General features: G+C 39.4%; 1 protein-coding gene across 4 annotated transcripts in view; it reads right to left on the minus strand.

The window, feature by feature from the left end:
* ADAMTS12 (ADAM metallopeptidase with thrombospondin type 1 motif 12) overlaps nt 1-14,961 on the minus strand; it is a 394,047-nt gene that overhangs the window by 92,672 nt on the left and 286,414 nt on the right. For 3 of the 4 annotated variants that reach the window (XM_057540922.1, XM_007192239.2, XM_057540920.1), the window contains exons 15-16: nt 11,317-11,561; nt 9,728-9,866 (exon numbers count right to left, since the gene is read on the minus strand). In XM_057540922.1, coding sequence (XP_057396905.1) covers nt 9,728-9,866; nt 11,317-11,561 — 384 coding nt within the window. The remainder of the gene's footprint in view (nt 1-9,727; nt 9,867-11,316; nt 11,562-14,961) is intronic. The other variant, XM_057540921.1, reaches the window with a different exon arrangement.

Raw genomic sequence — 14,961 nt, forward strand, 5'->3', positions numbered from 1 at the left:
AAGATGTGGCACATATATACAATGGAATATTACTCAGCCATAAAAAGAAACGAAATTGAGTTATTTGTAGTGAGGTGGATGGACCTAGAGTCTGTCATACGGAGTGAAGTAAGTCAGAAAGAGAAAAATAAATATCGTATGCTAACACATATATATGGAATCTAAAAAAAAAAAAAAAGAGGTTCTGAAGAACCTAGGGGCAGGACGGGAATAAAGACGCAGACGTAGAGAATGGACTTGAGGAGACGGGGAGGGGGAAGGGTAAGCTGTGAAGAAGTGAGAAAGTGGCATGGACATATATACACTACCAAATGTAAAATGGATAGCTGGTGGGAAGCAGCCACATGGCCCAGGGAGATCAACTCGGTGCTTTGTGACCACCTAGAGGGGTAGGATAGGGAGGGTGGGAGGGAGGGAGATGCAAGAGGGAAGAGATATGGGGATATATGTATATGTATAGCTGATTCAATTTGTTATAAAGCAGAGACTAACACACCATTGTAAAGCAATTATACTCCAATAAAGATGTTAAAAAAAAAAGAATTATCTTTATATACCCCTTAACCTGATCATCTCAAGTGGAAATTATACCTTGATATAAGAACAAGTAAAGTTTCTTATGTCCAAAACCAAAACAAAATAAAACAGTGACATAGCTCATCATAGTCTCAATTCAATACTGAAATTGTAAAATAAAGGGAGCCTGTTATATGGTTAATTTAGTTCATATAAGATTTTTATGGCTCAAAAATTCAAGTTAGGAAGGGTATAGAGAAAGCAACTAAAGACAATTTATTGTAATCACCTATGGCAGAAAATGCAATATTTCCTACTATATCAAAATTTAAGATCAAAGGTACTCAAGCACTGAATATTTAATCACATCACCTGAAAGAGATTCAAAGTACTGTATACTCGGTTTTTAAAATACTGACAAATACCAAGATGTCTTTTTATAACCACTTGAGTACAAGTTAAGAAGTATAAGTTAAATTTTACACTAGGACATAATCTATAATTCTCCTAAAATTGGATATAACATTGATTTTAATAATGTGAGATGATAAAAATTCTATGAATCAATAGAGGGCACTGCCACAATTCCCTTACAATATCCGGAAATAACATGTAACTTCATAGAAAATGGGAAGAGTAGGAATTGTATAACCATATGTCTTGTTGACAAGTCCATCCTAAATCTACCAACTTTCAATTTCAGTTCCCACTAAATATTTACTTTGTATTTTCTGGCTCCTTGACCCCCTTCATCTCTGATTTCCTTGATCAATGAGTTCAGATTTATCCTTCATAATGAAGGCTCAGTCAAGAAGAACTTGAGTCCCATCACTGCAAGAGCTCAAACACATTGATTTTATTATCCATTGCTGAAACCCATACTTCTCACAACATTGGTAAGACTCAAAGCCAATAGTTTTTTCCTCCCTGAAATCCCAATGAACTGATTACATACATTGACTGTCATGGTCAGAAAGAAATTATATAAGAAATACATAAGAAATGCTCAAACAGGAGCATCACTGGTGCTTGAAAAATGCTTAATGGAACTAGGTAGGAACCATTTTCAAAATTTACCACGATCAAGAAGTATTCTTTCCTTCTTATAACTCCTCTTCTGAAGCCACTGTGTACAAATCAGGCAATGCACACACTTAGGGAAAGTCAGAGGCCTGCAACATCTCACAAAACTCACAGGGTTAACAAGAAAAGCAAACATTCAGCATTTTGCAGGGTACATTGAGCAAAGCAAGCCTTCAGAGAAACCAACTGAGAAATCCCCAGCAAGTGCACTAATAGGTAACAAAACTAAGGCCCTAGAAACAGGGGAGGGACTAATCTCTGCTGGCTGCATGTGATAAAAATGGGATGGGATGGGACTAAGATGACCAGTAGAATAAGAGAATATTAGATTAGCCACCTTGGAAAGAATTCCGGTTAAAGGTTCCACATGTAAGGAACTTGGAAGTTGCCACTCTGTTGTAATGACAAGCAAAAAGCTGAACAGACTGAAAAATCAACAATTCTTGGATATGAGAGAGGAAAGGGCACAGGGCAAACTGCTGCTCCCAAGACTGGAGAGACAGATGAGTGAATAGAGGGAGTCAGAACTTCCCAACTTTCCAGAGTAGAGACTCAGAAGCTGACTACCACAGGAACCTGAATTTCGGCAACTTAATATCAGAACCAAACCGTGGATCCAGGATATCCCAAAACAGCAAGTATAATAAATGCCCAAAAAACCCCCAAAAAACTACATCTAGGCATATCACTTTCAAATTACAGAAAATCAAAGACAAAGAAAAAGTCCTGAAAGAAGCCAGAGGGAAAAAACACCTTACCTACAGAGGCACAAAGAAAGAACTGCATGTGGCTTCTCAGAACTCACGCAAGCAAGAAGAGAGCAGAGTGAAATATTTAAAGTGTTGAGAGAAAAAAACCCCACCAACTTAGAATTCCACACCCTGTGAAATTACCATTCAAAAGTGAAGGAGAAATAATTTCTCAGACAAACAAAAACTGAAGGAATTCGTTGCCAATAGACCTGCAGGAAAGAAATGTTAAAAGAAATTCTTTAGAAAAAAGGAAAATATTAAAAGTCAGAAACTTGGATCTATATAAAGAAAGGAAAAACACTAAAGAAGCAATAAATGAAGGTTAAATAAAAACTTCCATTTTTCCTATTCGGAGTTGATCTAACAGAAAACAGTTTGTTCAAAATAATAATACCAATAATGTATTCAAGTATTTTGATTATGATGCTTATGTATATATGATATATATGTATATGTGCTTAGGTACACATATAGAAATGAAATGAATGACAAAAATGATGCAAGGGACGAGACGCAGGAACCAGGATTATTTTGTTATTATAAGGTACTCATACTGCCTATAATTTTGTTATTATAAAGTACTCATAACACTGAAGTGGTACAGTGTTATCTGAAAGTGGATTGGATTAGCTGTAAACATATATTGCAAACTCTAGGGCAATCACTAAAAAAAAGCAGATTAGCTACTCTGGGCTAAGAGTTTTCATTAGTTCATTAGCGAAGTACAACTGGAAGGTTATCAGGTCTCTACTGTGTATTACTCGTAGTTTATTTTATATATTTATGCATGTGATAAACTATATAATCCTCATTCCATAGCATATGTTTAAATGCATCTCAATAAATCCTATTATTTTTATGAAGTCCTACATATTAAAAAAATCCTCCAGATATTTTTAGAGATCAATATCTGGACTTGGTTGATCCTACCTGACAATTATAGAGGACAAAGTCAGACGGAGTAGCGCCAAGATGAGTGCAATTTTAAAAAGTCAAGGAAGTATCTGACTCTGATTTTCTGTCTTCTAAACATCACTATATGGTCACCCATCAGGATCAGAGTGAAATACGTGCCCTTATTTATTATTCTCATGCTTTATCAAGCATATGTGGACATATCTCAAATGCACGTGATTATTTTGAGCCTTACTAGGAATACTGTCAGACTCTGTAAGAACTAGTTTCAGTGATGTAAGTATCTGTTCTACATGTATTTATTTCTAATGAACATGATCTAGTTTCTAAGGCAGCTTAGAACAGTTCAAGCAATCTCCAGGAGCTTCTCATGGTCTTCGGAGTTTTCTTTTTTTTTTCTTTTAATTGGGGTATAGTTGTTTTATGATGTTGCGTTAGTTTCTACTGTACAGTGAAGTGGTGTTCCCTGTGCTATACAGCAGGTTCTCATTAGTTATCTATTTTATACATGTTAGTGTACATATGTCAGTGGAGTTTTCAGTATTTGCCTTTTCCTATCAGAATGTGACGTTCCTTAAACAAAGGAACAATGACTACGGTCCAAAGAGAATTCAGCCAAGCAGGATGACGTCCAGGGTGGGGCAGGAGAAAATGTTCTCCCTTTTGTGAAGGCCATTGTTGTGCTTCTAGACCAAAAACACAGCACAGAGGAGACAACAGAGCACACAACTGGCAAAGGTCACATTCAGAAGTGATGACCCGTTGTCTGACAGTAGTGCCATTGCTGTAAGTTTTATAAGACACATGGGAATTCTGGTTAGAATATATTACAACTGACAGATTCCTGCAGTACTAGGGTTGCCATGGGGCAAAACTATGGCTTTTACATTTTTGGGAAAGTGATCTTGAGGTTTTGCCAAAATATTTTTTTGTTTAATAAGGAGTCCTGAAGCTTCCTATTGAGACCAGCATCTGTGTCAAGCCATTTCTGCAGCTGTTCCTCCACAGATAATCCATTGGTTGCACTTTCATGGTTGATCTTTGGATGGGTGACCGGGGTAAATTTTCTTCAACAAGCCTCTTGTAATGAATGGTAGTACTTGCTATTCCATTCCCTTCCAACCTTTCCCAAGGCACAGCTAGTCCTAAATTCTCCCAGAGTCACCCCAAAGTCATGCCCCACAGATAAGGCAGGAATGAAAGCAAATATGGTGGAGAGGACAGAAGAACGAACACTAGTGGAGAGAGAGGCCCGTTGCTGGTATACTCTGAGTCCTCTTTACCTTGGAAAAGCGGGCTGTGGAAAATAAGTGGGCTGGCTTTGATGACAGTTAGCTAAATTTATAATATACTCTTGCCAATTTTTCATATGGATTTCTGCTCTTGAACAAAGATGATAAAAATTTTTAAATAGTCAAACTAAGGAAATAACATCTTGGTGAATTTTTTTTGAATCACACATTTTATTTTATTTTAAATAACTTTAACTACCTCAGCTGTTAATAAAATAAAAGCAGAAAGAACAGGCTGCCTTTTTTCCAGATTTAATCACAAAATTGTGTCTACAATAATTGACATAACTCGCTTCTTGTCCTTCACCCATCTCATCAAAAATTATTGCATTTTCCCTCAAATTGTATTTTTTGTATTCCTCTGTGAATATACTCATTTTGTCCTCGTTCCTGGAGGCACCTTGGTTTAAATCCATCCTTTAAAAAAGGAGAAGGGGTACATATGTGGAGGCAAAATATTCTCTTGAAGCAAACAGATACAGAGTTGCTAGAAGAAGTTGATTGTAAACACAAGCTGCCTGGTTGGGAAGGGGAGGGCTGTTGATTTAGAGACGTGTGACAGCCTTTGGTGGACGGGCACAGGCAAAGCCCCACTGGGCCCTTCTTCCTTGGCAGGGTCAGGACTGAGCCAGCGGAGGCGGAGCTTCGTCTTCCCCTTGGAACTCGTTGTTTCGGTTCTCCTCCAAAAGCCTTCATCCAGATAAGAAGCCAATGACTGATTACATCTTCTTGAATTTATACTTAAGCAGCTCTTTGCTCCAAATGCACAATGTAAATTATATGTAAAGTATAAATTATAAAAGATATTAAATTATAACTATATAAAAAGGGAAGACCAAAGTGTCACAATGCTTAAATGTAGGTAAACATCCCGGCAAAAGGGTGAGCAGGACTTAGGTGAAGGGTTTGCCGGGCTCTCAGCCAGAAGCTGTTGGTGGGTGGTGGCCACGTGCGCAGCCCCCGTGAAATCTGAGGGCTTTAACTGCTCCACCTGAGATGGGAAGGAGACCACCATCACCACAAACTTCTTAGAGCCTTAACTCTTGTTGACTTTCAGGCCTAGGAAGGTTGCAAAGTAAGGACTCAGCTTCTCATGCCAGCGCTCAGCCAAGCTGCCAGACTGGCTCTGTGATAATTCCTAACGTATTTTCAATGTCACTAGGAGAGGCAATTTTGAACCACCTTAGCAAGTCCTGTCCTGAAATGAGGTCCCACAGTATGGTCAGGAAAAAATTGCAAAAACTAGAAAGAGTGGGTGCACACAGAGAGAAAAAGGGAGGAAAGGGACAGGAAAGAGAAAAATAAAAGAAACTAAAAGGAAATCACACTCAAATCAAGCCTGTAAATTATTATTCCAAAATCCATAAAGAAATATAATACCAAGAAAGACAACAAAATAATTACAACAGGAGTTCACTCTGGATAAAATAAGTTTGTTAGGACAGTGCTATGGAATGAATGTGTCCCCTTAAAATTCATATGTTGAAGCCCTAACCCCCCAGTGTCATGGTATTTGGAGGTGGCACATTTAGGAAGTAATTAGGTCATGAGGGTAAGGTCCTCATGACGGAACTGATGCCTTTATAAAAAGAAAAAGGGACATAAGATGTGAGGATACAGTGAGAGGGTAGCCATCTACAAGCCAGGAGGAAGATTCTCACTAAGAACTGAATCTGCCAGCACCTTGATCTTGGACTTCCCAGCCTCCAGAACTGTGAGAAATACATGTTTGTTGTTGAAGCCACCCAGCCTATGGTATTTTGTTATAGTAGCCAAACTGACAAAGATAGGCAGTCTGACCTACTTTTTAAAATAAGCATGTTACTTACTGCCTTTGGGCATTTTCACCTGGAAATCTCATAGGCACTTTAATTGAACTCATATCATCATAAACTCCTCTTGGGATCTGTTTCCTGTCACATGTTCCCTGTTTCAGTGAGTGACACTACCATTTAGCCAGTTATGCGAAGGAGAACACTGGGTGTCACCCTTCAACCTTCCCTCACGCACAAACCACTCTCTATCAAAAGATAAATGGAATCAACCATTAAGTTCAGTCTAGTACAGCTCCTAAATATCTCCACATTTGCATGATTTTTCCATCTGTACCACCTTAACTTTAGTTCAAGCCACTATTATTACTTCCCTAGACCACTGCCAAGATCTTCTATCTCTTTTCCTTCCCTTCTAGTGTTTCTCCCACATGGAAATAAAACATTGACCCTAGTTAACTCTGGGGGAAAAGGAAAGGGAGTAGAGTTAGGCAGTGCTCTTCAAGTGTATCTGTGCAATTTCTTACTCTTTAAAAATGAAGATTGAAACAAACATGACATAATAAGATCTGATAAAGTTGTGTGGTTGATTTACAGGAGTTTGTTATTGCATTCTCCTTTTTGCTGGGACCTTTGCAATATTTTCCAGTGAAAAAGTGTAAAACTAAAATAACACGATAACAAAATAAAATAAAGTAAAATAAAATAAAATGATTGCTACTACCTGTTTGTAACCTTGGGAATCAATGGGAATCAATTGATGGGAATCAATGTGGTAATAAGTTTCTTAACATTTGGTATAAGTATGTTACTTCTTGAACTTAGAAATTCCATCTACAAATTAAAATTTAATGAGATCATTCTTTACATGGGCCCAAAGATGCTCATCAGAGGATGATGATCAATAAGGAACTGGCTGAGGGAATTTTGTTTCATCTCGCCAGTGAAATATAATGTATCCACAAAAATGATAGCTATGGAGACTGAGTAACACATGGAATGGTACCCACGTTATGATGTTAAAGTGAAAACATATGTATATGTACATAAATACATCCATATGCACACAACTATATACATCTATGATGAGAAAAAAATAATATCGAAAGGCAATGAAGCAAAGTACCAAAGTGCATGTATGTTAGGGTGGTGACTTTAATTTTTCAGTAACATATTTAACTTAGTTTTATAATATAGAAAGTTTTAACTTAAAGGAAATAAAAATACATCATTGAATGATTCAGTGTTTTGGGCAGTCTTCTATCTTTATATTTAGCAGTGAGTGTCTTATGTGAATATTAGCATTTCATTCTCTATGTCTGAGAGAGTGAAGGTAGCTATGCTGTCATCCTTCTCTGCCAGAATTAAGAGAGCTCACTGCCACTCAAATAGATAGCATGGCTGAAATTCAGGTAAGCACATGGGCACTATGATAACTTCTGTTCAGGTTTAATAACCAGAGTGACATTTGCCCAAGTCAGGCAGAGATGCTCCTGAAGGTTCAGGCTGTATCAAAGCCAAATGTCCACTGTTTGGTGAGGCTGTTTCATTTCCTTGCTAAATACGAATATATCTTTATGATCACTGCACAAATCAGCCATTTATAATATATTTCCCATGCTCTGAAATACTACACAAGCAATGCAAAGAATTCGGCCTATGCTGAAATAGAAGGGGGGGTGGGATGGATAATCTCGTGTTTCTCTGAGAAGGCCCTGCTCAGGCAGGACTGGCTGAGTTTCTCTCTGTGGTGTCCTGGAACAAATGATTTAAACTTAAAGCTTGAACCTGTACGTCATTGCAAAAAAGAGAACAAAAGGGATGCAAAATCGAAAAAGTATTTGTTAACTACAGTCCCAATGACTTCATTTTCCTCCCAACTTCTCCTCAGGGAAATATTTTTCACCAACTTATTTTCTGCTTAAATTGCTTTTGCTTCTCAGCAAAAAGATCCCAGCCCTCCTGGGCAGCAGTGGGAAGAGCAGGGCTGACTCTTACTGATGCCCTTTATGGCTGCTGCCAGATGTGACCTAGACAGATTTCCAGAGGTTTAGGATTTTCAAGATGTCACACATTTTGAAATGAACACATGATTCCTGTGATTTCTAAAAGTGAGCTGTTGGTTTTCTATACTGAAGGAGGGAAAGAAAGAAATTAGTAATACAAAAATTGTTTACAAGGCTGATGGGCCACGACTCAATGTCTGTCCCTGGACCTCTTTCCATGACTACCTCCTGGGGGGTGGGGGTGGGCGGGTGGAAGAAGCAAGTGAACAATGGAGCAAAGTACACGAGAGGGAAGCCAGGGGGGAGGAGGCTGTGTTCTCCTGACCTCTTTTCTCCATCACTTTGACTCCCTTTGCTATATTGCTGATTCTGGCACTTCAGCCAATGGCTGCCCTAGCTTTATAGGCAGCAGTAACAATAGAGGCAGAAAGGTCCCGAACAGACTTGGACAGGATTCAAAAGGAGAAAGCAAGGCAGAGTCTACTATTAAAGCCCCCAAATGAGCGAAGAGCCCCAAGTACCAGAACAGCCCCTACCCCTGCCCCCAGAGGCCCCAGAAATGTTCATCTAGCACTGCGGCCGCAAGAGTCCGCACTCTACAAACGCATACTCCTTTACAGTTCCCAGCCTCTCTCTGCAGTTGGATTGTGCCCACAGGGCTGAGGCCAACCAATGAAACATGAGCAGAAGTGGTTTGCGTCACTCCAGGCCAAGGCCGTTATAAGGGCCAGTCTGCCTCTTCAATTTCTCCCTTCCCCTGTGGGGCAATTTCAGATGTCTCAGCTACAAGAGGAAGCAGGGCCATCTAATCTGTGCCAGATTTAGACTGGGTTAAAAATAAACCTTCATTGTGTTCTTAAGATTTTGATTTCTTTGTTACCATAGCAGAACTTGTCCCATCCTGACATACTTGACAGCAAGGAACCTCTCCAATGCTTGATTTATGAGAGAAAACTGTTTTTCTTGGAGCTATGAAAAACTGGTAAATTGGAGACAGAAGAAGAACACTGGGCTAGGAATTAGGAGAGACGGTTATGGTCTGGATTTGGCCGTGATTTAAAGGATACCTCTGGTGGGTGGTTTGACTTTTGTGGTCCTCAGGTCCTCAACCAGAGAAGTTATAAACCTTTCTGGTCTGCTTTTTAAAAAAAGACATGTAACCCTTTCTGCAAACAAAACCTTTCATGAAGGACAGTATGTAAAACTGATAAAAGAAAAAGTGCCTCTTTCTTTAGACCATGACCAACACATTTACTCCCCATAGAGGCCCCTGGGCCATCTTTGCGGAACCCTGCAGACCTAGGGGCGAGAGTGCAAACTGCTGGCTTAAACTTCCTCCATGGCCTATTCTGAAGCTGATGTGGATTCATAGAGAGAGGTGGTGTTCTCACCCGTCCCACACGTTACACTGCACTCTGTCCAGCGGCCATACTGCCAGAAATACACCAGCTTCTCCACGTCATTGTCAAGGCCATCTTTCCGGATTGTGTACTCATACTTGATGCCAGGGTTAGTCACCTGGAATAGAAGCTAAAGGACAAGAGCGGGGTCATGTCAAACTCTGTTGTGACTTTATACTGCAAACCACAGTCCTATAAAAATGCTGTACAATGTCCATCATCTTAAAATAGTCATGGAGGTGTGCAATGGAATACATACCATTAAATAAATACCTCTACTTCCACCTGCATGTCTACATATGTCTATAGTTAATCTGCTCCTATTCTATTATTTCTTGACTGAATTCTCATGGGAGGCCTAATCATACGGGAATTACTCTGAGGGAATGACCAGAGTGTCCTTTCCAACAATGGGCTGGTAGGTCACCTTGTGCCCTTGCGTACTTACTAACTTTGTGGTTATGGGTAAGTTACTTAATCTCTTTGTGCCTTACTTTCCCCATCTACATAGTGAGGATAATCATCGTATGACTAATAGGGTGCTTTTAAGGGTTAAACAAATAAAAGTAATGTGACTAGATATGATTAGATCGGTGTCTGGCATACAGCTAGCACTCAGTAAACAGTAACTTTTGTTACCGTTGTTGTTGCTTTATGGTGTCCTTCTCTAGCTCTCAGGCTGATTAGTTTTCTTGAAAGCATATATTTCTGGGATTAAAATGGTCATGGGTTTTAGCCAAGGCATAAAATTGGAGACAGAATTTGGGAACTTCCTCTCACTTCCCTCTCCTGCAGGCGATCTACTTACCACATGTTTGAAATGGATTCATCTCACACTTAGAGGTGGTAGATGGGTTGCTCCACGGGGTGGGCCTATAAGATGTAAGGTCTCCTGACATTCATGGATCATAGCTGTCAAGCATTGACCTCCAGCTTCTGTGAATGCTCTGATCTCTGGCTCTGAAATGACTTCCTTCTAACTTCTGAATATAGTTAGATGTGACTGTCTTGGGCCATCCATCATCCCCAACCTGCCTTGGTCTGCTGGTATAATTACCCCACTCCTTTTCTACAGTTCTTTGCTACTATGAAAGACAAATCACTTGTGCCTTTGAAGAGTACATGCTACATCTTAACCCCTCTCTCCTCCAAGAGTTTCACGAAGTCAAACCTTTTGCCTGAGGACAACCACATGATAACATGTGAAAGAACCATGTCAGTTCATCACCACTGCTGGAAAGCTGTTTGGAAACTCATGCCAGGCTGACATAGACATGACACAGACATAGCTTTTATACCTGAGGAACACTCACTCTGAAATAAATAGCCTGTCAACCATACTGGAAACTAAATTCAACAGATGATTTTAGGGCCCGTGGCATTTCATCACAAGGGTTTTGCCAATTTTAGGCAATAAAGGATTAGCAGCATAAACTAATATCTCACTTCCCTCCCTGTTCCTTGCTAAAAGAAGGTTTAAGCATTCTTAATGAATATCCCCTAGCAAACACCTTGGAAAAGAAAATTAGAAAGATCCTAACTAGTGCACATGTCAGCAGTTTCCTTTGCTTTTGTGTTACCTGGATCCACACTGACTCATTGGTGGGACCTGTGGCCATCAGTTTCTCCAGGTCTCCTTTCCTGTCATATTGAAAGACGGTCCCTGCCAGCTTGTAGTTCCCATTCCACTGGATAATAAATCCTCCATTGAGGTAATATTTTTCAGGGTCTTCACTTCTGATGGCCAGAAAGTTTCCAGCTCCCTCAACCTCCATTACCCGTATGTCCCTGGCTCCTTTTGGAATCAGCCCGATGTCAACATAACCTAAGGAGAGAAGAGAGGCGTGCAAGCTTAGCTGAACACAGTCTGTTTCTGACTCATCATCCATCCTTTTCCCAGGATCTCCATCAGTTAGTGCCCTTGCCTTCCTGCTGGGTGGTTACTGGGACTGGCACATGCACTAATTACGGGGAACTTTAAAAGCTTGGCCATGAGTAGAATTCTCAGGAACCTTGTGATTCACTATGTAATCAGCTTTATGAGAGGAGAGGTGAAATAAATGCAGATTGAACTCTGAACCTTTTGTGGTTGATCCAACATTTATTTTTCTGTGATTTTCTGTTGATAGTTCAAAATGATACAGCCCCTAGCCAGCTTCCCATTAGCATTTCTGCTTCCGCATTTGTTGCTACTATCAGATTAATCTCCCTAAACATTGCAGTGGCTACATCCTTTCGCTCATCCTCATTGCCTGAAAATTAAAGACAGACTCTTAGAAGTAATTTAATCATGGCTTAAATTCATTAAGAGAATTCTGGAGAGAATCTTGGATTGATTGCTACCTGGCACTCTTGAATACAGCTTGTGATGAGAAACTCAGCTCTGAGCACAGCTTTTTATATTGCTGGACAATTATATTCATTAGAAAGGTTTTTTTTTCACATTTTTTCTTATGTTTTGATGAAATATAAACTTATGTTGTTCTCACGTGTTCTAGTCCAACATTCTGAAAAAGCACAGAGGACAATCTACTTAAAGACCATGATCAATTCTAGCTACAGTCTTATCCTTGCTTATTGGTTGTTATGGTAGGAGACCTACTGGGGAGAAATGGAATGTACACATAATGGCTTCCTCTCTTTGCCAGACTCTAGGCTAAGCCCTTTATGCATTCATCCTGTTTATGCTTCAAAAGAACCATCATCTCATAGCTGTGATAGAATGGAAAGACGCTGGGGATGGCATTGGGCAAGGAGTACTGGGGCATGGGAGTCAGACATCCGATTCTAGTTTCTGCATTGCCACGAATGAGCTCCATGATGTCCATTGACTTATTTAACTTCTTTGAATGTCATCTGCACAATGAAGGACGTTGAATGAGATGAGAGCTTGAATGAGATGATGTCTGACATCCCTCCCAGCTCTGCTAATCGATTATTTTGTCCTTTTCTAAGCTAAATTTTCTCTATTCCTTTACCTTTTCCATACAAAACTTGATTTTAAGACCTTGAACGTTTTCCACTGGATATACACTAAGTTTTTTTTTTTGACTAACAAACACACCCTCATCTCTGTCACCTAAAAGTGCCCTGACTACTCTCTTTCCCTCAGACATTAACATAGCATGGGATCCTGGGAGTTAAAACCCATGTCTGGCCAGCAGGAATGATTTACTCAGAAGCTGGGTACAGGCCACAACCTCAGCTCAATTTTTTCAAACTGGCAGCTCCCATCCAAAGGAAGTGAAGTATGGGGCCTGAAGTACTTGATTAAATTCCATTGGGCCCTCACGCACTTGCCTGAGACAGCTGATTGAAACTATTAAGTTACAACTAGCTCAGGGAAAATATTTAATCACATGTAATTGAGGGTGATGCAATTGTTTAAAATGCCTTTGGAGCATTGCTCCCTGCAGCACAGCAGTGCTTCTCACAGCAGAGCTCACGCATAAAGTCAACTAGCATTAAAGAATACGGCAACCACCATATCCCTTGCTTAAAAACAAACAAAAAACCAAGCCAAAACAAAAAACAGTGAGAACTAGATGAGAAAAAAACCCAAAAGAGTTTGCCTTTTATCATCCACTTAAGAAAATCTAAAATTAGAAATATTTATTTTGTATAGATTCTGTCTTATCAAAAGGCAAAGTACATCAAATTTAAAATAAAAGCTTTCATTGAATATAATTGCTGCTTCCGAACAGTTTGTAGAAAGAAGATGTAAACGGAGGCAGATTTAGCCATGAGCAAAAGCAATACATATTTGTAATATATTTTTGCAAAAGAATACCTAAGAGGAACCCAAAAGATAAAATTGTGGTGCTTGGAGTCGAAAAGAACCATAACATAGCCACCAGACTCCTTTACACATGACAAAATAACCCACAATAGAGAGGAGTATAAAATGAAAAGTAAAAGTTTCCATTTCCCTCCACCCAGAGTCGTATGTCCCAAAGATAATTACAGTTAATAGTTTCTTGCATTCTCTTCCAAAACCTTTCTTTGCGTGTATAAACACACATGCACATACTTTTTTGAACAAGTGAGATCATACTATGTGAACTATTTTAACTATTGCTTTTTAAATTTAATATACCTTACATATCTTTCCACATTTTTTTTAGCATTTCAACAACTGCCAAAATGACATAAACCCATTTATTTAATCAGCCAACTGTTAATGGACATTTAGGTGGAAGGGAATGATCATCAATCTCTTTATCTATAAAATAAGGAAACAGAGTTCCCAAGAGAGGAAGAAATCTATGCCATACCAAACGGCCACACACACACACACACACACACACACACACACACACACACACACACCCCTATAACCAGGCTTTGCTAACCAACTCCTAATACAGCGTTTTTAATGAAAAAATGTGATTGGTAGAACAGAGATGAAAAAAATCCCCTTGAATGTCTCATCCTCATGGGTCTTCTTTACAGAAATGAGAATCATATTAAAAAGTTGTAGGGGGTGAAGGGTTATTGAGACATTCATTCTATGTCAAGGTCAGATTTTCAGGGTTGATAAGAATATCTCCAAAGTATTAAGAACGATAAATATATTCATTCAGTAAATCACTTTTCTTCCATTTTCCTCAGTAAACACGATTCTTTCACACCAGTATTGGGGGAAGTGGAAAACATAATCTTGACCTCAAAGAAGGAGCCTCTAGGCCCATGGAGACCACCTGGAGAAACCATCCCATTACTGAGTCTTGAACACCTTGAGATAAAAGAATATTCAGGGCCTTTGAGGATGGAGCAGAAGACTGGCCTCACTTCTGAAGATATATCATAAGAGTGACAATGGATTATTGGTGCTAATGTGCATCTTATTCAACTATTCTAAAAAAAGGATTTACCCACTGGCATATTTGGTTTCCAGTCTGTCACTTCAAATAAAAATGTGTTCATAAAGAGGTCATACTATTAACCCAGGCAATTTAACTACAACTACCAGCTTGTCTTTTTTTTTTTTTTACGATTTGTGCTGTCAGTGTGTGGCAAGCAAGACAATCCTCACTGCAGGCCAAGATGCCATGGTTTCTGTGAGGGGGCTCCTGGGAAAGATATCCATCTTCTGAAGATATCCATCTTCTGAAGCCTGGCTTCAGAAGATATCCATCTTCTTCAGAAGATATCCATCTTCTGAAGCCTGGCTTGACAGCAGTGACACATTGCTGTCTGGTTCAGATCCAAAACTGCATTTGACC

This window comes from Balaenoptera acutorostrata, chromosome 2 (genome assembly GCF_949987535.1).
Source record: "Balaenoptera acutorostrata chromosome 2, mBalAcu1.1, whole genome shotgun sequence".
Classification (NCBI taxonomy): Eukaryota; Metazoa; Chordata; class Mammalia; order Artiodactyla; family Balaenopteridae; genus Balaenoptera; species Balaenoptera acutorostrata.